The 22,774-nt window shown below is 47.1% G+C and overlaps 1 protein-coding gene across 3 annotated transcripts in view; it reads left to right on the forward strand.

Moving 5' to 3' along the window:
• LOC135399828 (uncharacterized) overlaps positions 1-22,774 on the forward strand; it is a 178,187-nt gene that overhangs the window by 112,192 nt on the left and 43,221 nt on the right. For all 3 annotated transcript variants that reach the window (XM_064631567.1, XM_064631566.1, XM_064631568.1), the window contains exon 4: positions 1,782-2,062. In XM_064631567.1, coding sequence (XP_064487637.1) covers positions 1,782-2,062 — 281 coding nt within the window. The remainder of the gene's footprint in view (positions 1-1,781; positions 2,063-22,774) is intronic.

Below are 22,774 nucleotides of genomic sequence, written 5' to 3' on the forward strand. Positions count from 1 at the left end.
ACAGTTAAAGCACAGAACAGAGCAACAGCATCTCCTGTTGTAACCATCCTTCGTTGACACTTTCTTAGTGTTGGTATCCGCGTTTTTCATTGCCCCCACAGGCTTCCATGTTTCCACCATCTACCTACCCAGTTAGAAACGGTCTTCACGGGAGGGGGCGCCTCTAGTACTCCGAAACTTTAGTGCACGGGGCCTATACCTACCGTTGGAGCACGAGCAGTTAACGAGGATATCATCGGAGCGTGGCAGCACGGTCATTTTCGCTTGGCTGCGGTTGTTAGGAGTTCTCAGTGCTCCAACTATGGCTTTCGCAAAAAAAATGTTCCCCGAGCCCTGTGCAGTGCGGCATGCAGCAACGTTCTGCCGTCGCAGTCGCGTAGTAAATTGATGCGTTATTGGACACGGTGCAGGGAAAGTAGTACGAACTTTGCAGTCGACTGTGATAATAAAGAGGAGCGACTCAAACTTCGTCACACGTCAGGAACTTTCAGACTTTTACAGGAATGCAGAAAGGTGCTGACGGAAGCATCCATTGTCGAACAGGCTCGGTTGCAGGTAAAATGCTGCAAAGAAGATCAAATCTTGCCTTGCTCAGACTGCCATCTCGTTGCTTCGATGTAATGCAAATTGAATTATAAACAAAAGAGGCTGCAACAAAATATAAAGCTACGGTTAATATGTCATGTCTTACTACCCGTATTTCCTCGGAAACAACTCACAACAACTGGTAGTGCGACATGAGAAATTGCTGCTTATTCGGGAGTTTTATAACAGGGAGCGCAATTTTAGCACATCACAATAAGCGGAGTGTATATGGCTGACGCAAGCGAAAGCTATGCGAGAGAATTTCATAATATTGGGGTCTCTCCACCACAACCCCGAACGCAAGCACCTTCCGCCTGTTGCACCGTCACGCGACGAACAACACAACTTTATTGTGTGATGATGAATGGGGAGCTTCATCGCCAGGGGCGATACACTACCCCTTTGCTGATAGTAATGCGGGGAAATAACGAGCCCCTTCACAAAAAGGATCGAAGCCCATAATTTGGATGAATGATGGATGGATGGCCATATAAGGATGGATGGCATTATTTTGCGTATGAAATTCATTGAATTTGAAAAATACAAGTTCTCAAAAATACCGTTGCGTTAAAAGAATGTCCCAAAGTAATGTAGCTTACACTAAACTATGTGTGTTTCTTTTACTTCTTTTCCGTGGTTCTATCTGTCACCCAACGTCCCCGCGCGAGGGGCACCCAAGTTTCCTTTGGGTATGCTTGGGGCGAGTTTGAGTAACCAGGCTATTTTCCAAAAACAGCGTGCGCCCCCGAAACCCAAAGCATGGGTTGGGTTATGGGCAAAGCGCCTGGATACCCTATCCAAAAGCTGTCTGTGGCGTGAGCTATTCGCTCCGAGATCGAACGGTGTCGGCGCGCTGCAAAGAAACGATGAACTACCGTAGTGTGTATAGCTTCCTAGCGTCGTCTGCTTTTACACGTTTATTCCGCGTTCAGTATCGTACCATCGCGGCAGAAGTGATCTTCCGGTGAATATAAACAAGAATTACGGAAAAGAACCATCAACTCCGAACATCGGCCGGCGTGTTATCCACACTAGAACGGTGACGGTGTCGCCCCCTATAGGTCGATCTCGCAGCGAATAGTATCCTGATTCCAAGCAGTGTAAACTGACTATTCAAATCATTGAACTGGCTCGACAATAATCTACTAATTTTGACCATTGGCAACATCTAATCTTCAGTTATATGATTGTTCTAGGTGCTGAACCAACGCGGAATGTGCCAGATCATCCTGTTCCTGTCGTCTACGTTCAGCTTCTGGTCCGTCTGGCTGACGGTGACCTTCACAGCTGAACGCTGCCTGGCTGTCCAATGTCCCCTATGGCGGCTCCAGCTCAGTACCAGAAATAGAGCACGAATCACCATTGTGGCTACATCTGTGGCGTCACTGCTGCTCAATTCCTACCTCCTGGTACTCACGGATGTAGTCGTGCTCGATAACGGCAAGTCAGAATGCGAACCGCGGCCAGAATTCGAACAGTAAGCCAATTTATTCGTGAAAGTTCGGAGTGCGTATGGCACAATGGAGTGGACACAAATGTGGGTTAAAGGGGCTGCGATATTTTCATAGATGCGGTTCGTTACATCATGGACGCATTGTACTCCACGGTAGAATACTGAGGAAAAAAGAATTATTCATCTACGTGTCGTACTTAGCGAGATACAATTCCTCGAACACACTCCCGAGCAAAGCGCAGACGTCACAGAGCTCAGAGTTGCGTCCATTCCTATTGGCAGCCGTAACCACGTGACTTCTTGTTCGTTCCCTCGCTGGCGGCGGCGAAGGCTGTGATGTCAGAGCGGCATGAGTTTCGGTATTCGAGGTGCCCATTTTCTCCGCTTCTATTACGCTCCTCGATGTGAAACTTTCAATGGCGAGGTTCACATCGATGCAAGGAACCATCTGTTACGTTTATCTGAGATAACGTGGGATGACCTGTCCCAACCCCTTTAAAGGGAAAGTTCGTTCCCTAGCGTAATTGAAATAAACATGTCTTGCAATAAATATGCGTATTTAGTAGTGAGAGCCGGCAAGGGATCCTACCTGACGTGGAGGAGCGAGCAGGGGAATCCCCTCATCAGCTCGCGTGACGTTTCCGCTACGCTCTTGCCAGAATGGTCACGTGTCCCCTCAAGCGACCAACCTCTCCGCGTATTTTAATTTTACATATCCCTCCCCCTCTCAAATCTCCCTTCCACACCTCCTCCTCCTCCTCCTTCTCCGACGTATTCTCTGCCGCGTAGCACGTCAAGTATTCTGTAGACGAGCGTCTCCCCGAGCAGCAGCCGTTGATTGGTCACGAGGCTGACGTCACATAGGCGTCACCCACACTCTTAGACATGATGATGCTGGGGGTGGTGGTGATGAAAGGGCTCGCCGTTGTCGGCCTCATATAGGTGGGCAACATCACGACTGACACACTGGGGAATGTGCGTCCTGGGTCGACTTCTAAGGTAACTGTGCCGACATATCTCTGAAAGCGTCTGAGGAACACCTAGGAAAAATCCCAGACAGCACAGCCGGCACCGGTATTCGAACCCGGGTACCTCCCAGTCTTAGATATTAACTTCACCGCATAGCACCCTCCTAGCCAATCATCAACTCGAATGATATCGTTATCTACCCTAATTTGTTGGAAACTGGAGGCGTACGCCTTTTTTGTGACACCTATGCTGTTCATAATTGTCACAAAAAAAGGCGTACGCCTCCCGTTTTCAACAAACCAGTGCAGATAACGATATCATTCGAGACGATGGTTGGCTAGGAGCGTACTATGCGGTGAAGTTCATTTTTAAGAGCGCTGCTGATCTCCTGCTGCCGACGACGGCGGCAGGAGAAAACCCTGAAAACCAGCTATGTTTGTGTAGATGAGTGAAAAGTAACAGAGAGATGTATTTAGGTGTCTTTGGAGTGAGATACGCAATGTGCAAGTTCTTCGAACATTTATGTACCTGGCTTTTGAGAACGTCAGGCCACGGATAGCCAATGTTTTCCAGTGTCAGTAGCCAGTGAAGTGTGTATTGTCACGTGTGTGTGTACACTGGCGTTGTGCGCCTGCTTGGTGTCTCCGGCTTCTGATGGCATGAATATAGGATCGTTCAAAATGTTCGAAAAAAAAGTGCGAACTGTGCAAAGCTGTTGTCGTTAAGGGAAAATTTATTATGAACGTAATACACAAGCTGTACTCAACACACCCTAATTTGTTAGCTACTACTACTGAATATAGAAAAGCTTTGTTGCGTGTAAGCCCCTTCGATAGAGTGTGACAGTGTGAGAAATAGCGCTTGTCAAGCGCGTCGTAAAATTTCGTTCTTACTCTTCTTGGAATTCTTCATGCGGCCACTCTTTGTGGAGCTGTTTACGAGGAACGTTGGAATTACCAAATGATACTAATTTGGGGCTTTACGTCACGAGACACCAGCGATCATGAGCGTTGGAATTAAATTATTAATTATATAAACCGTCGTCGGATTATGCCGTGCTAATGGTGTATCTGCAAAAACAGAAAGGCGTAGTGCATGTACAAAGGACAACGCTGCCGTGTGTATGAATACCAGTTCGTCCTTCTGATTTATATTTAGTACCTGACCTTCTCGGGTTAAGTGTCTTTCCTGAACACTTTTTTTTTTTGGGGGGGGGGGGGTATTAGGGGGATTGTATTTCCAAACTTATTAATTCGAAATGCATTCGGGTCCTGTTAATACATTCAGGCAGCGGTTTATCCAGGATCGCGAACATGGGGGCTCATTACTGCAGTGACGTTCTAACAGCTTTATAATTATTTATAATTACAAAAAATAATTTGAGTATCCTCACACCACTGGCAACACTATGCAGTCCGTCTTTTTGCTGTGCGATTAACCTTTCTTATTTATTTATTTTTTTCAACTTTGTCTCGTTTTTCGTGAAACACCTTGTACATCCATAAACGGGCGGGAGAGAGGTTCGGCAGAGCGGAGCCAACTCGAGACGACTGCTTTGGCGTCATCCGTTGCTAAGTAACAAGAATGAGCATGACGTCAGACTCGTGACCAATCTACGGCTGCAGCTATTCCTTCGGGGAGACGCTCGTCAGGACCGACCGTAGCCTGGCGCCGAGGGAACGCCCTCATGTCGTCACAGTGACGTCGCGCATACGTATCTAGGCGTGGGAATTCAAACCGTGTGGATCCTACGATGCCGATAACAAATGATAGCGCTCAAGTCGACGAAAAGTGAAGCAAGGTTTCGGCAAACCAGGAAATGCACTGCCCGTGGAAACAAACTCCATGTTTCGCGTGTAATGGGGTAGTGTACTGCTCTCTAGCGGTGAATCACCCCAGGCCATAGTCATGATCTATTTGTTGTTGTTGTTGTTGTTCCATAAATCAATGCTTCCAGAGCCAACTATCCCTTAAATATACATATTCATGACATTCTCAGGTAAACATAAAAAAGCCCCCGCCACAACTTCCGGTGCCACGAAGACTTCCGGTACTTCCGTGACTAAGCACGCTCGGAACGAGCCGTATACGTCATGCAGAACTATATCTTTCGCTTTCGTGATTTGTTGAAAACGGGAGGTGTACGCCTTCTTGTGACAGTTTGAATTGCCACAACAAGGAGTATACGATCCTCTCTCTCTCCTCAAATCAGAAGTAGTAACTGTATCAATCAGCACAATGGTTGGCGCAGAGCGTGTTTGCTGTGAAACCGGATGTCGTTTTGGCACCAAGCCGGAAGCGGTGAAAACAGCATGTATAGGCAATACTCTGTATCCCACGACAATGGATGCGCAAAGTGTAAATATGGTTTTGTCTCGTACACGGTGTAAGAAGAGAGAGAGATGTCTGGACGGAGCTCCTCCGGCGGTCGAAATCGTGTTTGTTGTCCGCCACAATGACGCCAGAGGCGCTGCGCGGTTGAGGGCCGGATGCGTGCGATTCTCATACTGCCGATCGTGGAGAAGATACTGATTCAGCGCACAGGTTGTTGGCAAACTCATGTCAACTTTTCGTAATGCACTTACGGAGGACGGATTACGAATAGAACTGCAGTTCTACGTCGTATCAATCGTTTCTACAAAGGGCTATGCACCCGAACCTCGACGGCGTCATTGCTTCAGGAGAATGGTGACTGCCTCAGACTGCCTCCCGTGGAAAGGAACATGCACAACCTAAGCCATTCTCAGAAATCCAATACATGTTTATTGCACATGGACATGGGCAACAACGGAATTCCTGTCTGCTTTGACGGTGACTTCCGCCTGACCTGCGCATGAGTTTTCATCGATCTGTAATGGTTATCGTTCCCTGTCAGAAACAACTCATACGAAACATCTTGCACGTCAAAGGACATACCTGCACGGTCACCCTTCGTAGTTTGAGTATAGCACAACGATCGAATTCCTATCCGCTTGTCGCTTTCTTTTCCTCGACAGCTTCGAGAGTTTTAGGCTTTCCTTCTCCTTCTCCTTCTCAAGAGGCGCGCCGCTGCTGTGCGGAAAGGGTGTCCAATTATCACGGGAAATCTTTTGCGTACACTGATGAAGGAGCTGAGAGGGAAAGTGTGAATTGCGCTATTCCTATCTTGGAAAGAGCGCATCGGAGAACAAGGGAAGGTCGTGACGTAACGTATCCCCCTTGCAGGGCCGACCACGGGGCACGTGACGTGGACTGGCGCGGCTCAAGCGGGATATAAGCAGCGCGTGAGCTGACAAGAAAGGAAATGGGGTCTTGCTGACATCACGCGAGGCTGCCGTCCGCGACTGCTTTCTTCAAGTGGTTTTGTAAATTTGATGGCGTAGTGACGATACACCGCAGAGTGAAAATATTTTGCATGCTGGCTTCTGGTGGCCAGCTCGACAAATGAGGCAGGGTTTCGAGCCATTTTAAATGGCACCTAATCGCTCCTTTAATGCGGTTTGGTTCTCCCGAAATCCCCGATACATGTAGACGACGTTCATGGTGTGGACTGGTACATTCTTTGGGTGTAGGAACGTAACTGCTGTTGGTACTCGAACGCACGTTCCTGCGCATATAGCTCGCTTTTCTTACTATTCTCGACTACAATTCCCCGGTAAATGGAATTCACCGTAGGACGTCGACGCATAACTCACAGTAGAATAACCCTATACATACAACAGCGCAACCCTATTGTCAAAATCACTCGAGAATAATGGAAGCTGTCCTCCTTGAAGCGGAAATGCAGGCCTCCTGAAAGAAGCGTATTGTGCGTAAGGTATTGCGTGTTGCTTGTTGCAGAACAGTTCAGGTACATTATTCCGCGCGTGGCGATTGAAACGACTTCCATGGATGGAGAGATTCCATGTTATATGTGCAAGTATGCCGAAAGTCAACATTTTAATGAAACATAGAGGAGTTCGCATTTCGACCGCGAAGTGAGCATGCGATTTGGCCTGATATGAGTGTCGCAACAGAGAACAGAGAAAGGGAGAAACTTGAATTCGTCAACCGACGAATTCAATTTGATGAATGCTTTGCATATTCCTTGTGTGCGCAATACGTTATACTGTCGCCTAAAATCGTCCGTGCAATTCTTTTCTTTTCTTTTTTTCCTTTCAATACGATTGTATGGGCTCACAGCGGTATATCCCGCTTTCTTTTCCGTTTTCTTTCCTTTTCGTCTAATAAATATATCCCCCCCCCCCCGGCTTCGTTTGCGACACTCGTGTGTTGCCGATACTGTAAAAAATGGTAACAGAGGCTGGATTTTGTGAATCGTTCTCGCTCAAACGGTTCGCGAACGGTATAGCGTAAGGCCAATGAGATGAGGGAGTTACTCAGAAGGAATCCCTCGGTTGGGCAGCGGCAAAACCGTTCACGAAGCGTTTCAGCGAAAACGATTTAGTAATACTCCTTAGGAACAGAAACGGTATATTACCGAAATTTGAGTTGGTAACGGAAACGAATACCACATTCTCCCATTATGGGAAGCAGAAACGGAAATAACGAAAATGATCGGCTAGTATTGAATTGGAATGATGGTCCCGTTATGCAATCACATTAGGGCTTTTTGTTTGATGCGTTAGCATTAGAGCCCTCGCTACGAAAGAATCGTGGCGTGGTCTGTCTGTACCACTACACGGCACGCATGCACTGTGAGAGGAGAGGGGAGGAGGAGGGAAGGAGAGGGCGCGTGTAAAGCGCGACGCGGCGCTTCAGCAGTGCAGCTGTGGTGGTCGACAGGTTCAGACGTGTCTACGTGGGCACGCCATGGGTTATGAAAGCTGTGCGGAGGAGCGGTGGCGAAAGAAGGCTGAGCCTGCGAGACGGCGCCGCCAAGCTGAATCGGAGGAAGCCCGAGAGGCCCGTTTGGCTGCGGATGCTGTCTTGCATTAGCGTTGTGTAGGGTCGTGTGAAGGGTTGTGTAGCGTTTGTGAAGGGTCGTTGAAGGGTTGTGTAGCGTTGTGAAGGGGAGTTCCCAAACGGGTTCTCAAGTTCTAATGCTAACGCATTTCCGTCGGATCCACCGATGATCGACCTTGCTTTTTTCTCCCTTTTTTCTATTACCGAGTCTACACCGAAGGTGTAGATCGGTACCAAAGACCGAGGTAAACAAACAGTTTGTGGCAGCACCATCGCCACCGTGACTAGCGCTCAAAGCGCGCGAGCAATAAACCTTTGCGAGTTCAGTTGAGCTCGGGCCTTCCTTCTGAACGGTTGTCCTTATATTTACTGCAGCCTCGCAACAAGTTGAAGCCCTGCCACTCCAAAGGTCTAGAGACCGCGCCCTGTTCCCGGTCCTTGACGCGTCTGCTATGGCGCGCCCCAGTGGCCATGCCTGTTCCCTTCTCTGCACGCGATGTAGCCGAACAAAAACCCGGCAGATCAGTGAAGGCATTCTTGCCCCCGTAGATGTAGCACCGTGAACTGCACCAGTTGGCGTTGCTCCGGTCATATCCGAAACTGAGCCTATGCCTGGTTCACACTGCAACTTCTCTCAGTTGCGGGTACGGTACAGATCGAGTATGCGGATGCGGTTGTCGTACGACACGCTGTTCAGACACATGCGTTCTTGATACGGGAAACGCCTGTGCTTAACAATCATGCCTCCACCCTTGCTACGTCTGTCTATGTGTTTATCTTATCTCCACTCTCCAGTGCGCCTTCGCTCACTGGTCAGCTGCGTAGCCGAAGGTAATCTGTACCGCTTAGAGTTCGGTCGAGCCCAACTCTTGCGGTACATATGCTTTTTGGTTCGCCGTACTCCGCTGCCATGACAACCGTGCTGCGCCGCATCCGTAACGCGTGCGCAGCAGTGTGAGGCATACGCGATGCCGTCTTTGCGCCCAGAAGAGCTATGTATTTGCAAGCTGAACACAGGTGGAGCATTTTCGAAGTTCCATTTCCCAGAAGTGCGCCCTCAGAATGAGATCAACGACGATGATGCTAAGAGCAAAAGTCCACCTACATCTCATTCAATGTAGTTTAGAATTCTATTGGCCGAAAGTCATTTTGCGGAGCAGACGAGCGAACATTTTCAGTAATAGGACCCCTCCTAATATTTCAGAATGTAATGGTACATGAGCCCATTGTTGTACATCGCGGCGCTCCTAGTAGCGCAGCCGCCGCGTTCGCTACTTTTTTCCATAGATTGAGAAGTTACCCGTCAAAAAGAACTCGTTACAAGTTAAGTTACCGTGTTCAAAATGTAACTAAGTTAATAACGAAGTTCTTCAGTCTGAAATGTAACTCGCAGTCACTAAATTCCCTAAAAAAGAACGAGTTACTTCCAAGCTACTTCGGACGCAAAGTAGCATTACGCAGGTGCAGCACGCGTGAGCAGTTGAGTTAGACCTTGAGTTGCCTGCGGAGGAGCGCAACACGCTTAGATCGTTTTCGTTTATGTCCAACAATAGACCTCTCCCTGTTTGTAAACAAATGACGTCATAGTGTTCGACAGCGCCAAAATTTGGTAGAATTGAACTACGCTCGAAGCTAGAGGTGAACAAGGTCCCGCCCCAAAACCACGGTCTTTAGGGAATTACGATATGGTCCCTTAAAGGAGTACAGAGGGCCATCCAAAAAAATTTCAGATTACGACATCTGATGAAAGTATGTGTGTCATTATACCGAATAGCGCGAAAGGTTTTGACGGGTGCAATTTGTTTCCCAGAAAAAAACTCACATAAACATAGCTCCGCGCCTTCAGCCTTAACTCGCCACTCTAGCTATAACGAGGATGAGGAGGTATGATGGCACGTCACCTATGACTGCATAAGGAGACTCCTTCTGGTTTGCCGATCAGTGGGGGTCAGCGCATTGTTCCTTTGCCGCCGTAAACCTGTTTTGCCAGTTTTCCCGGACAATTGGGGATACAAGGAGCGCCCGAAGCATTACCGAGCAAGGAGAAAGGCTTTATCAGAACCCCGAACAGCCGAGTAGCAGACGACAGCGGAGTAGCAGACATTTTTCTAGGCCAATCAGCGAGCGTTCTCCTTATAGCGTCAGCGCGAGGTTCCAGGCAGATCACAGGCTGGTACTGCTCTTCACCACCGTTGCGCACGGTCGCTTTTTGCGGCATATTTTAAATTCAGTTTCTGCGATAATTATGACTATGTGGTGTAAATTACTTCGCATGGTGAATCTTACTGGCAAACTTAACAGTTTTATAAGAAGAAAACTGGGTGTTAAAAATGACTTCTGTGCTACTTTAAAGGGACGCGACCCTCGGTCCTACTTTTCTTTCAATGGGAGGCAGCGAACAAGTGCCCGTTCGTGGAGTCCAGCCCTCTCCTTCCGATTTGTTTCGGTTTCAGTCTGTCTACCAATGTCATGATGACGTTTCTCTGGTAGAGGTCTATTCGAACGCTTTGCATCTTACTCCCTGTGCGCGCACAATTGTTCAGCTTCATTTCAATGGCAGGGGTTCTTACTTCCTGTACTGTCATTGATTGAATAGCACGTTTTATGGCAAAAACATGCCAAGGAACCGGAGAGAAAGCAAGAAAATACGTGGACGTGAGTGGAAAGCGAGTTAAAAAGTGACTTGGAACTGGCAAAGTTACCCGAAAAAGGAACGAGTTCCTCTGAAAGTTATCACGGCGCAAAAGTACCGAGTTAAGTTACAAGTTATCAAAAAAAGGAACTTAGTTACAGTAACGAGTTACCTCGAACTCTGCTTTTTTCCCAGTAGCGGGTTGCGCAACCGCTACATTTTAATTGGTTTCGGGAAAGGTATTTCCGTTTCAAATATTTATTTTTATTTATTTTTATTTTTTTATTGAACTGACAACATCGTAATGTACACAGAGTAATGTAAACATCGTAATGTACGGGGCAGCGAAGATTATTTTGCGCGCTGGAAAGACTAAAACAGAAGAATACAGACACCCGCACAAATGAGTTTTTCCTCTTGTTTCGTTTGTTCACTACTTATTGACGCCAGGGGCGGATCCAGGGAAGATCCTCGGGGGGGGAGGGGGGCACTAAAAAAAGAGAGAAGACGGGAGGGGGGGGGGGGCGTCGCCATGTAAGACGGCGAGCTGCTGCGCATTCATTTCACACCAGAAATTGATTTATGATCTACATGTTGCGAAGCTTAGCAAGCTGTAGAGGAGCGCCAACTTAGTCCCTTACAAAAACATGCTCGTAGTCCGTTCAAAACAACGCATAACTGAAGGTGCTTGGTAACTGGTGCTACACCAGTATCACACAGTACACCAGTATGGGAGCTGCCATGACACCAAATTTTCTCCAAGGTGGAGGATGGTTCTTGGAACGGCGAAGCGGAGATTTCGTGACAAAAAATTTTCACGGACTACTTTAATTTCATACTGTGAGTATACATCCTCATGTACGCATGTGCAAAATCAGCTTCAACTTTCGCTCCGCCATCATTATTTACGTGAAAATGGGATGTTTCGTCGCTAACGCTAGGCCTAGTTAAGATCGTGATGCCAAGAAAATAGCAAGAAGGACGACCTTTATACGTAGGATTTTGCATTATATAATTGCATTTTGTTTATACATACATCTTTGCTCCTTTTTGGTTCAGTGTACTTACATTACGTGATATAAAACTTCATACCGGCTGTCGTCTGCTACGAAGAAGCGGTTGTACCGCCATCCTGGCCAATCACTTCTGCCAGCAACCATTTCTGCATTTCTGAGCCTTCCCAACATGCCTCTCTCCGTGCAGATGGCGTTGATAAAAGTGGGCGCAAAATCCGTCGTTTTGGTCTGTCACCAGTGATATCCGTTTCAATCCAAATCCATCAATCTTCGCCAAAATGGTAGCACCCAGTAAATAAGGGTGAAGTATAAGTACTGGATGGATGTAATAATAGGCAACGGTATTTCGACCTGTGATTGGCTAGATACTTCAAAAAAGTGGGTGGAGCTTCAGGTATAGGTAGGTCCCATTAATGGCCAGACTCCCTTTGGCATACACGGCACTGGTCCGGCGGGAAGAGCCGCTCCTTGTGTTTCCTTCCTCCATGCTTGTAACTCTGATGGCATCACAATCCTCCTCCTCCTCCTCCTCCTCGTCGTTTCAGCCTGCAGAGCGGGTCGAGGGGGAACGCGCGCATCGATGTTAAGGGGCGTTTTATTCCAGGAAAGATACTGCGCACAGAGAATTTTTTGTGTTAGTTGTCACGTCAAGTTACATCCTTGCGTAATTCGCCAGAAACAGAAAATCTTTTGGACGGCTTAATTTCTGGGCTCCTTTAATTAATTTTTTTTTTGCTACCTGTAACGTTTCTTTTCTTTAATCTGTATCTTTTGTTAGTCTTTATCATCTTCGCTAGGTTCTGTCGCAGGACAGCTTGATTGCTTTTCTTTTATTTTACTTCTTACGAAGAGTTTATTGAAGGAACAGAGGACAGAGAGGACGGCCGGCATGACAACAGCTTGGGGGTCGCCTCTCCTGTCTGTCCTTCATTCCTAGTTTTGCACTGCCCCACCGTGCACACACAAGCAGACACATGCACACGCATCAATTAAATAAGGCAATTACCAAAAAAGACAATGCTCACTGCCCACAGGCGTACAAGTCTCATGTAATTGTAAGAGAACAATTGAATCACGTGAGACTTCCAGCTAAAACAATGTAAACCCGGCAGAAATGTTTCACCCACGTCTACCTTGAGACAAAGAAGAAGAAGGAGAAGGAGAAAAAAAAACACTGCACAATCAGCTTTAGTAAAGCGCGAAGTGCGTGAAATAACCATAGAGACATTTTACTTTGTTTCAGGCAGGGTTTCGGAGTGAAACGTAAACCGGAACCAAACACACACGCAAAAAAAGAAAAAAGAAGAAAAAATGTTACTTTGGGTGAACCGGAACGGAATGGAAACCGTATTTTTTTTTTTATTTATTTTTTTTTATGCGGCGGTTGGAAACCGAAAGAATCTGTTTGCGGCTGCCTGGAGCGGCTGCCTGGAGTCTACAACGCTAAGGCGTCCTCACTCAGCTTCACAAAGAGACAGCACGTTACGAAAATGGTAGGACATATGTTTCTGCTGTTCAGACTTACGTATAGACGAATAGAAACGGTAACTAATGAAATGCGTCTAAGTTTGATTGACAGGTCGAGCCTCTATTTTAGGCTCCTCCTAATGGCCAGACTCCCTTTGGCATACACGGCACTGCGCCAGACGAGCGTAGCCACCCTCTAGCGGTCGCTCGAGTCAAAATCGCCATTGCTTCTTGTCCACCACGTGATCCCCCCTAAAGTTTCGGTTTTGCAAGGCTTTATTTCTCGCGCTACTCTGTGTATGATTTTGGTTTTTGAAAGTAATTTATTACGAAAATGTGAGCACCGTCGTAGAAACGACGTGTGGTAATGCATTCCTGTCCCGGCTGCGGCTCTCGTTGAACTGAAATCAGCTCTGTCACGGGAACACGTTTTGTTCGTAAGTACACGGTAACTTGCTTTAGTCGCCCGTGTGTCTTCGAGTCATCTTGAATTGTTCATTTGGGACCTCAAACTCTGCCGCAGATTCATTTCATATCTTCTGTTGTTGTATAAATCTGATTAATGGAACGGCATTCTTTACCACTTAGTCAAGAAAAGCACATACGTTGGAAGTAACCGTTGCCACACGTGATGTTTCCGGTCCCGCATACTCCTTTTGCGTTCTGCACACTGTGACTGGTCTTGTAATAGAACAGTAAACATTCGAACACACAGAAATGAAGTGCAAGCGCGGTCGCGATTTTCAAAATCGAATTCCGCGATATGTATGCATCTGTCGAGTGAATCACTCCGCATGGTTCGTTTTAGCAGTCAGGTTAACGGCTTGGTTTGAAAAAATGGTCGTGACTGAAGCGCTTTCTGTGCTCCTTTAAATAAGACTAAGCGAGACATCGTCGAAGCAAAGCTGTCTCTTCCTATCTGATTTACTTGCTTGTCTTTCAGGCAAGCATGACTGGCGATTCCTCAGAATTGATGTAATTAACATAGCGAAATACCGTAATGAAAAATAATGTAATTCTCTTGCAGTATCTCAGAATCTGTCCTGTTGTATGTTCTTGCGTGCATCCGCGTACTTTTTAGCGTCTTGCGAAACACGTAGCAGTATAAGCTACTCAGTAACATGGACAATGGGGTTAGTTGTTAGTTGCGCAAGGAATTGCAAAGCTTTGTATGTTAGTTGATGATGCACATGTCAGATTGTGTATTTTAATTGTATTGTTCACAGCAGGTACGCAGTATATTGTGTTGTGCGGAACAGGAACACGCGGAGATAACGGAAACACATATCTCCATGGTCATTTCGCAGAAAAGGCTTTGCTTGAAAGTCTTTTTCTTCTTCAAGCAAAGCCTTATCTGCGAAATGACGAGGTCTTTTTCTTCTTCTTTAGGATGGGGCTGTGATCAGCACTCCCTTCTAGCCGTTCACGCGGCTTTGGTGAGGGCGACCGTGGTTTACAGCCTTCCAATCTTGCACAGGATTTCCAGAACGTCGTTAAATACCCTTCGGACCCTGTGTGCAGGACCCCTTCGGACCCTTCGTCGTGCCTTGGAATTCCTGAAGCTGAAGAATGGCTGAAACACGGCAGCTCCTGGCTGAAGCTGGTGAGCTCCCGTGGGGGGTCTCCGTGAGCGTGAAAGGGCTCGACACTTCCTACGTTTGCGTGCGCACATTCCCCGTCACCCACTCATCAGGACAATTCGATACCGTCCAGAAACTGATTTCCATCGCGTAGCGCAGAGGACACGTAGCGCAGAGGCCAGGCTCTCACTGGCTTCATAGCTAAGGACGTCGCATCGCCGGACGGTCTCTGCCTGTGCCACCCACCTTCGTATGTCTTCCGAACCTCCAGGAACGAATAGATCAGGTTCCCCCCCAAGTCCTTCGAGCCAATTTTTTATGCTCTGGTAGACGCGAAGTTGTCTACGGTTCTGCCTCAGCATACACCGATGGCGGATCTTGAAATGGCAAGTCCGCCTCGGCATTCGTCATCCCATCCGAAGGCGCAGTTGAAGGACGTCGCCTTTCGCAGCAAACTTCATCCACAGCTGCGGTACTCAGTGCCATACTTTCTGCAGCACATTGTTGATTTTACCTCACGGGAATGGGTCGTGTTCACTGACTCAATATCTGCGCTGCAAGCAATTGAAAATTCTGGCATCCGAGGCTCATCCGCACCGTTGGTGATGGATGTGTTAATGGCTTACGAAGCAGTGTTTGTTTGTGTTCGTTGTTTACGAAGCAGTGCACAGGCTGGTTCTCCAATGGGTTCCAGCCTACTGCGGTGTCCAAGGGAATGCACAGGCCGACAGCGCCGCAGAAGCAGCTCTCTCGTCTCGGAAACGAACGCGTATTGCTCTGCTGAGAGAAGATCGTCGTTCCGTATTCGACGCCTCGTGACTCCCCTGGCTACCCTCCAATGGACCGCTGACATTCTCCCCCCAGCCATGCTGAGCAGTGTCGATCCAGCGCTCGCTTTCCGCATGCCTCGACATACCTCTGGTCAAGATGCCGCATTAGTTCATCGAATGTCCCTCGATGTGGCTTTTACAGCGCAGTGGCGTTACCGCTTGCGACAAGTTGACTCTCCCCAATGCAGTCACTGCGGTGCTGTAGAAGATCTATAACACATTCGCCTCCATTGCCCACATTACCACCCTTCCCGAACCATACTCTCCGGATCCCTTAACGAGCTAGACTCTCGCCCCTTCTCTCTCTCACAAAATTGCTTGGTCCCTGGCCACATCCAGCCCACTAACGCCCTGCCCTCAAAGCTCTCTTCACATTTCTGGATACCATAGGACTTGGATCCTTATTGTGAAGGGGCTCATTATTTCATTCCCACATCACCACCAGCAATGGGGTAGAGTATCGCCCCTGGTGATGAAACTCCCCATTCATGACCTCGCAATAAAGTTGTTGTTGTTCTTCTTCTTCTTCTTTGTTTTCACTACAATATCGATCAGACATGGGTGAAGTATATTTCTTTCGACTTTAAATAACTTAGCTCATATGGGTCGTCTAACATGATTCAATCATTATTTCACATGAAACCTGTTGCTTGTGAGCTCTACCTTCAGTGATGCAGCGGCACTGCCTTCGAAATGCATTACCTTACCTTCATTACCTTCAAATGCAACATGCATTACCTTGGAAATACAATCATGTGACAGTAAGAAGAAGGAAAAGCCTAAGGTTCGGAGGTTGGGGGGACTGCGGATATTTCAAACAGGAAATTGTTCTTGCAGAACAGCAGTCCTGAGAAATTATTGCGTTGCACAACACAGCGTAAGTGCACAAACCGTGAAAGTTACACACCACAATAAAAAAAAAACTGGCTGCATATTTGGGCATATGTGCCAAACGCTTTTTAAATGCGGTGCCTTCGTTTGGGGTGACCATCGTTGGCGGAAAATTTTTGTCTCGTGGTCCCCGTCACGTGGTCCTACAAAGCATACGGACAGACATATACGGTGATTGGTCCTATAACGCTATCGATTTCATAATATATCTCGTGGTCGCAAGTTGTCGTGTGCTTTGCGCTGCATGCTGTCTGCATGAATGAACATGCAGTGCGCCGTTGTTAGACACATTGGTCAACGAGGTGCCTGAACGGCAAGGGTGCTGTGGCGAGAAAATAGTGGGAAAATTCTTTTATTTGGAAGAGGCGCCACGTTCAGTGTTGCCAATTTAGCGGATTTCCCGCCAGATCTGGCGGATTCGACTTGCATCTAGCGGGAAAAAAATGTCTTTAGCGGCTAGCGGAATTTCTGACGGGGTCCTGGCTGAATTTAGGGGATTCTAGCGCATTCAGACTTTCGCCTCATTTTGGCTGAAAAGCCCGAAAAGCCAATTTATTCCCTACAGTATGCTAACTTCCGAACCGAAACCAGTCACCTGGGTAAACTCCCCACTCTCCAAGGTAAAAAATAAAGTTGTTGTTTGAAATTTGGTATCTGCACGGCTGTTTGCGCGCAAGAAGCTCACTTCCGATTCGCTCTCTTTCCTTTGTGCTAGAACCTTTTTTATCTGTTTTGGAGAACACACCACCAGTACCTCGGTCAGACCACAACATTTAATGTCTTATATGTTAGGGCCGTAATCTTGCGCCGGACAGAAGCGACTTTACTCTGTCCTTAGGGCACGAAATTAAGGCCTTAACTACTAAGGCCTTAAATGCTGCTCTCACCCAGCACAGCATTGTTGACTAGGGGAAATGATGACACATAACCCGAGATTTTGCACCAGAACACGAATTAAAGTTTGTCTGGACATCTTGCTCCCTCTTGTAGTAGCCCACAAAGTCTGCCGATTGCTGTTCCCAATCCGAGGTGGCTTCGTTTCTCTTCTTCACTAGCGTCTATGGCAGTGTGCACTCTTCTAGTTTGTTGAAATGCCAAAAGTGAGTTTCAAACAAAAACTTTGAAATGAATGGCTTCGGGACCCTGTGCTAAGGAATGGTTCAGAACGGCGGCAGATTGGACGAAACGGTATAGTGCTGGTTCTTGTTCTTCGGTAGTGCTGGTGTGAGTCTGTGATGGGTACGAAGTACTCAGATCTGAAGGCACATGGAGCAAAGCACAGAGAGGCATTGGGACATTTCACGTCCGGTCAACAGCAAGTTCGCATCGCCCCGGAGAAAGTCGATCCAGCGCATGAGGCTGAAGGCGGGACAGAGCTCTTTATTGCTGAACACAGTTCAGTGCTGACCGCCGATCATGTCAGGGAACTGTACAAGAAGTCTTTCCCGGACAGTGCGAAAATTCCAGATAAAAGGAATAAAAGATGTATCGTTCCAAATGTTCAGCTATCTTGACGAACGTGCTTTATAGGCACTTCAAGGATGATCTTCATCGCACCTTCAGCCAGCTGAACTTGATAAAAGACAATTTGCGCAATAAAATGAAGCCGGACATAGTCGGGCCTGGTCATGACCAAGATACGGGCTTGAGAAGGCATGCGAGGAGTTGCTTTGAGTACGACCTCCTCGGTACGACGAAGAAGAAATGAACGAGAGTGCGAAGCATGCTCCTGAACACCATAAATGGAGGTGAAATATACATAAATATCAACGTGTTCATGCACTTTTCAGCGTTAAGCGGATTTTAGCGGCTTCTTCGCAAAATTTAGCGGATTCTGGCGGAATCGGTTGGCTACTTTGGCGGATCATTCGTCTAGAATGTTGGCAACACTGGCCACGTTATTCTTTAAAGTTTCCGATGACACTAATGTTAATTGCCCTGCAGTTGAGAGGAGCAGCTCGGATGACGCTGTTCTGTCACGTATAGTTTGGGCACAACATTGTACGAAACCAAATCGAATTGCTTTGCTGCTCTCGATATAGTTCACATCAACGTGATCCTCATGCTACCCTAGACCTTTTTTAAACTTTATTGTTGATTTCCGCAGAAATGGGAGGTACGGGAGAAAAAGCTACACGATGCAGCTTGAGGGAGTCCGTACCCTCATCGATACAAGGGTCACAGCAACCAGAAAAGATCATATTACATATACATCTAGATTGGTAATATTTACACAGTTTCACAATTTTTATGATTAGGATTTGCTAATGAGCACTTAATTTTTTTTTTTAGTTCCCTGCGTGACATTTTGAATAGTGGTAAACCAGGGAAAAAGCATTCGTTTAAAACGCGGGCGACATTGTATGTAAGCATTTGCCTCCCGTATTCCGTTCTAATTGCTGGTATATGCCACGTGTCTCGTATTGTATGCTGTCCTATGCACTCTTACATCTGCTAGTTTATGGATACAAGATACGTACCTATCATTCGCAAAACGTAATTTTTTGACTAGAAGAAATTCGTGAAGGTACGATGCGCGCACAACATTGAGACCAACACAAAGTGATTCCGTGTGAGCAGTATATGAAACGTTTGCAATACAGCGAATGATCTTTTTCTGCAATAAGGCTAATCGCTCGATATTTGTTATGGTGGTGTCCCCCCATACTAAATGACAGTAACATAAATGTGAGTAGAAGAGACTATTATAGATCAGTAATTTAACAGCTTTGGATAATAAGGTACGGCATCTGAACAATAACACCAACGACGCATGACAATGTTGCACAGAGACGTACATGCAAGTTCCACGTCATGTCATATGCAAAGTGCACTCCCAAGACCCTTACGTGATCAACAAGTTGAATAGGGAATGTGTCAAGATAAAGTGATTGGGGTACGATGATTTTCTTACTTTTAGGGGAGAAGATTACGGCTTTAGTCTTATTAGTATTAAATTTAAAGTTGTTTTCATTGGACCATTTATTTAGTTTACTTAAAAGAATGTTCGTGTTGGGGACTCACGAGTTGTGCCGTAGCGCGATCGACTGCTGTCTGCATTGGGTTTGATGGTGGCGATGAGGTGGGCCGAACTGAAGCCTGATGCTGGTAGTTGCTGTCGAAATTTGGGATGGTAGGAGGCCGAATTACGCCGAACATGGTGTTCTTCGTTCGGGTCACAAAATGTAGAGGACTATGGTATTCCCCTATACACGAGTCCTGACCGGCGATGATGGAATGTCCCAGCGGGCAGATGCGCGTGCCCTCACGCTAGGACGGTGCCGGTAGAACTGAGCCAGCGCAGTAGCGCGTGGCAGCAGGGGCACATCGTCTTCATCATCGGTGGCCACCACACATCCCTTCCCCAAGCAACGTGCCGCCAATCTAGGCAGGCAGACCGCTCGAATTCCCATGTCACCCCCCCCCCCCCGTGCCCCAGAATCAAGTCCAAGGTCTCAACATGTAAACTTTTGTTTACGAGCCTTTTGTAGAGTCTCGTCCCGCTTTTTCCTGTTGTTGAACTGCGCCACCCTATTTTTTTCGGCACTTTTTGAAATCGGGTGGTGGTGGTGAAAGAGCTCGCTGTTCTCGGCCTCCCAGAGGTGGGCAACGTCACGACTGACGCCCTGGGCGAATGTGCGCCCTGGCACAACGTCTAAGGGAACTATGCCGACATGTGTCTGAAAGCGTCTGAGGAAAACCCGGGACCCGGTGCCATGCCTGAATGTCCGCTTCTGTTATCTGTACTGCTAGAACACTGCCAATCTGTTGGACTATTTCTGTTGGTTTATCAACCTTCATCCATTAGGCTTAAGGAATGAGGACTGGTCGATTGAGCTAAGGTGACCAGCGTTCGAAACCCCGAAGAAATTACATATGGACCCTTCCACATAATTTTGGCCATCTTTTTCCTTCTTCTTGCACACATCCAGAACCATCGCCATTGCTCTCTCGAGGAGCATCATCCTCTTCTAACTGACGTTCGCATATAGTTCACCATAGTTCGGATCCGCAGTCGCCCGTTAAATCTCAATAGCCTCCAACCATAGCCTCCAACCATAGCCTATACTTACTTCCTATAACACTGGCTACCAGTAGTATATGATCAGCTCAACTTGCCCACAACTCACACAGTGGCCTGGACGCCATTAATGAGCAATTAGAGCAATTTGGGACCCCTCACAGTAATTAGGATCATTCAGTGAGTCATTACACTAATTGGGAAGCATCTAAGACATGTCCAGACCGCTGTGTGAGTTGTGGGCTAGTTGAGCTAATAAAAAATAAAAAATAGGTAGAAAATAAAATAAAAAGTTGAACACAGATCTTGAAGAAAGCGGTCCCGAACGGCCGCTCACCATCGCTGGGCAACGGAGCACAGAGGCAGGCTGCAAAGCATCACAGCTGTGGCCACCAGTTCTGGACATCCTGTGACGTCATCATGGCATGTCTGGGCAGGTTAGGACAGCTCTGGACATGTGAGGAGAAAAACACTCGTAATACAGAGGCTGGGAAAGCAAGAGTATGCTAACCATCAATAGCAATCAACAAAAAGAATGAATTACACACCAAATCATCCCACCACAACAGGAGCGCAGAACGACATCCGACACCCAGGCAGAGAACTGACTCATAATGGTTTTTTCTCCTGTATAAAGCCCCGCAGCTGCACTCCTTTGCGGTTACTTTCTCGACTAATCTAACGACAAAATTATTAAGAATCACGCCAGCGCTACTCACCGACGTGCACGGGCATGAAAATCGCAAACAAAGCGGGGACAAAGTTGGCGAAAGAAATAGTTACACAACAAATCAACCCACCACAAGAGGAGCGCAGACTGATGCGACAGCCAGGCAGAAAAAGAGCGAGTGTAGGGACTGCGGAGAAACTGAGCGCACGTCTGCTCTCCGCAACAGCCAGCGAGCAACTGACTGGGGCGTCGCGCCGCGGCAGGTACGCATGCGCGCGCGCTCTTAGCTCCCTCCGCGGCGACCACCTGCGAGAGGCTAAGGGAGAAGAGCATTCCTGCGCGCTCTTCTTGCGTTGCTCATTGGTCGTGACGTCATCCCATTGTCCCAAGGCTACACCATTTTTTTTTTCACATGGTCAACACAACTGGACAAGGTCAATCAGAAATGAAGCCATGGCATGACGTCATCAGGCACCTGCGTGGCTCAAGGACGCATACGCTCTAGACAGGGGACCTATTATTTATTGAATCACTATCCCAAGATTGTTTCCTTTATTCTTCTATAACGATTGCATAGGAAACTATTGCAGAAGAGCACCATACATGATAACTGATCGTAGGAATTCCGAAGTCTTACTAAATGAGACTTGCAAAAGAACAAAATATCCTAACACGTAACTCCATCAATCGCTAATAAGAGGACTAGGCACTCAACAAATCAACACAGAGTACGGGTAACAAGGAGCGCAGAACGATGCGTCTACTTCATCCGACAGCAAGGCACGAAACTGAATCGTAATGCTTTTTCTCCTCTATAAAGTCATGCATCTGTCCCTATTGCGGTTGATTTCTGAACTAATTTAATCGCAAAATTATTAAGAATTGTTCTAGCACTATTCCCATTCGGGGCAGCACTATTGAGATCGTCAAGACAAGAATGTTCCTTGCCAAAAAAGAAAAAAATACAAAGCGTCAACAAAGGAAAGCATGCATGTCGGGGCATGTCAGGACACGTCAGGACACATCGCACGACTGCTGGGCAACAGAGGAAACCAAACACTTGAACAGAGTGAAAAGACACTCACCATCATCGGACACGTACACTACATTCCCTCATGGTAAATCCGTTCGTTTCAAAATCCACCACAATCGTCACACACCATTCATCAGTGACGAACCACACATCCACACCCCATCAGAGGCAGACAGAACCCCACCTAAGCTATGCTCTTCCACTGACGGCCAACACAATTGCTAGGAGCAGAATTAATGCGTCCACACCTGCCAGTGTCCAAGAGAGAAGTGAATCCTTGCGCCCGCTGCAGGCCGTTCTCATTGATCGTGACGTCGTCCTATCGTCTCAGGGCTACACTGTTTTCTTCCACTAATGCTCCTCTGGACAATGTCCACCTGAAACAATAGTGTCGCGGTATGACGTCATCATGCAGCTCCGTGGCTCAAGGACGCGTATGCTCTAGACAGGGGACCTGTTATTTATTGAATCACTATCCCAAGATTATTTCCTTTATTCTACTATAATGATTGCATAGGGAACTATTGCAGAAAAACACCATACATGAGAGGAGATTGTAGGAATTAAGCATTTCATTCCCAAAGTCTTACTGTACAGGAAAAAACAAAATACTGGTTCAGCAAGACATGTCCATCCCATCCGAGAGCCAGGCAGCTAACTGAATAATGACGCTTTGTTCCTCCTGAATAAAGCCATGCACCTGTCCCCCTTGCGGTTACTGTCTGAACTAAATGAATCACAAA

The sequence above is a fragment of the Ornithodoros turicata genome, chromosome 7 (genome assembly GCF_037126465.1).
Source record: "Ornithodoros turicata isolate Travis chromosome 7, ASM3712646v1, whole genome shotgun sequence".
Lineage (NCBI taxonomy): Eukaryota > Metazoa > Arthropoda > Arachnida > Ixodida > Argasidae > Ornithodoros > Ornithodoros turicata.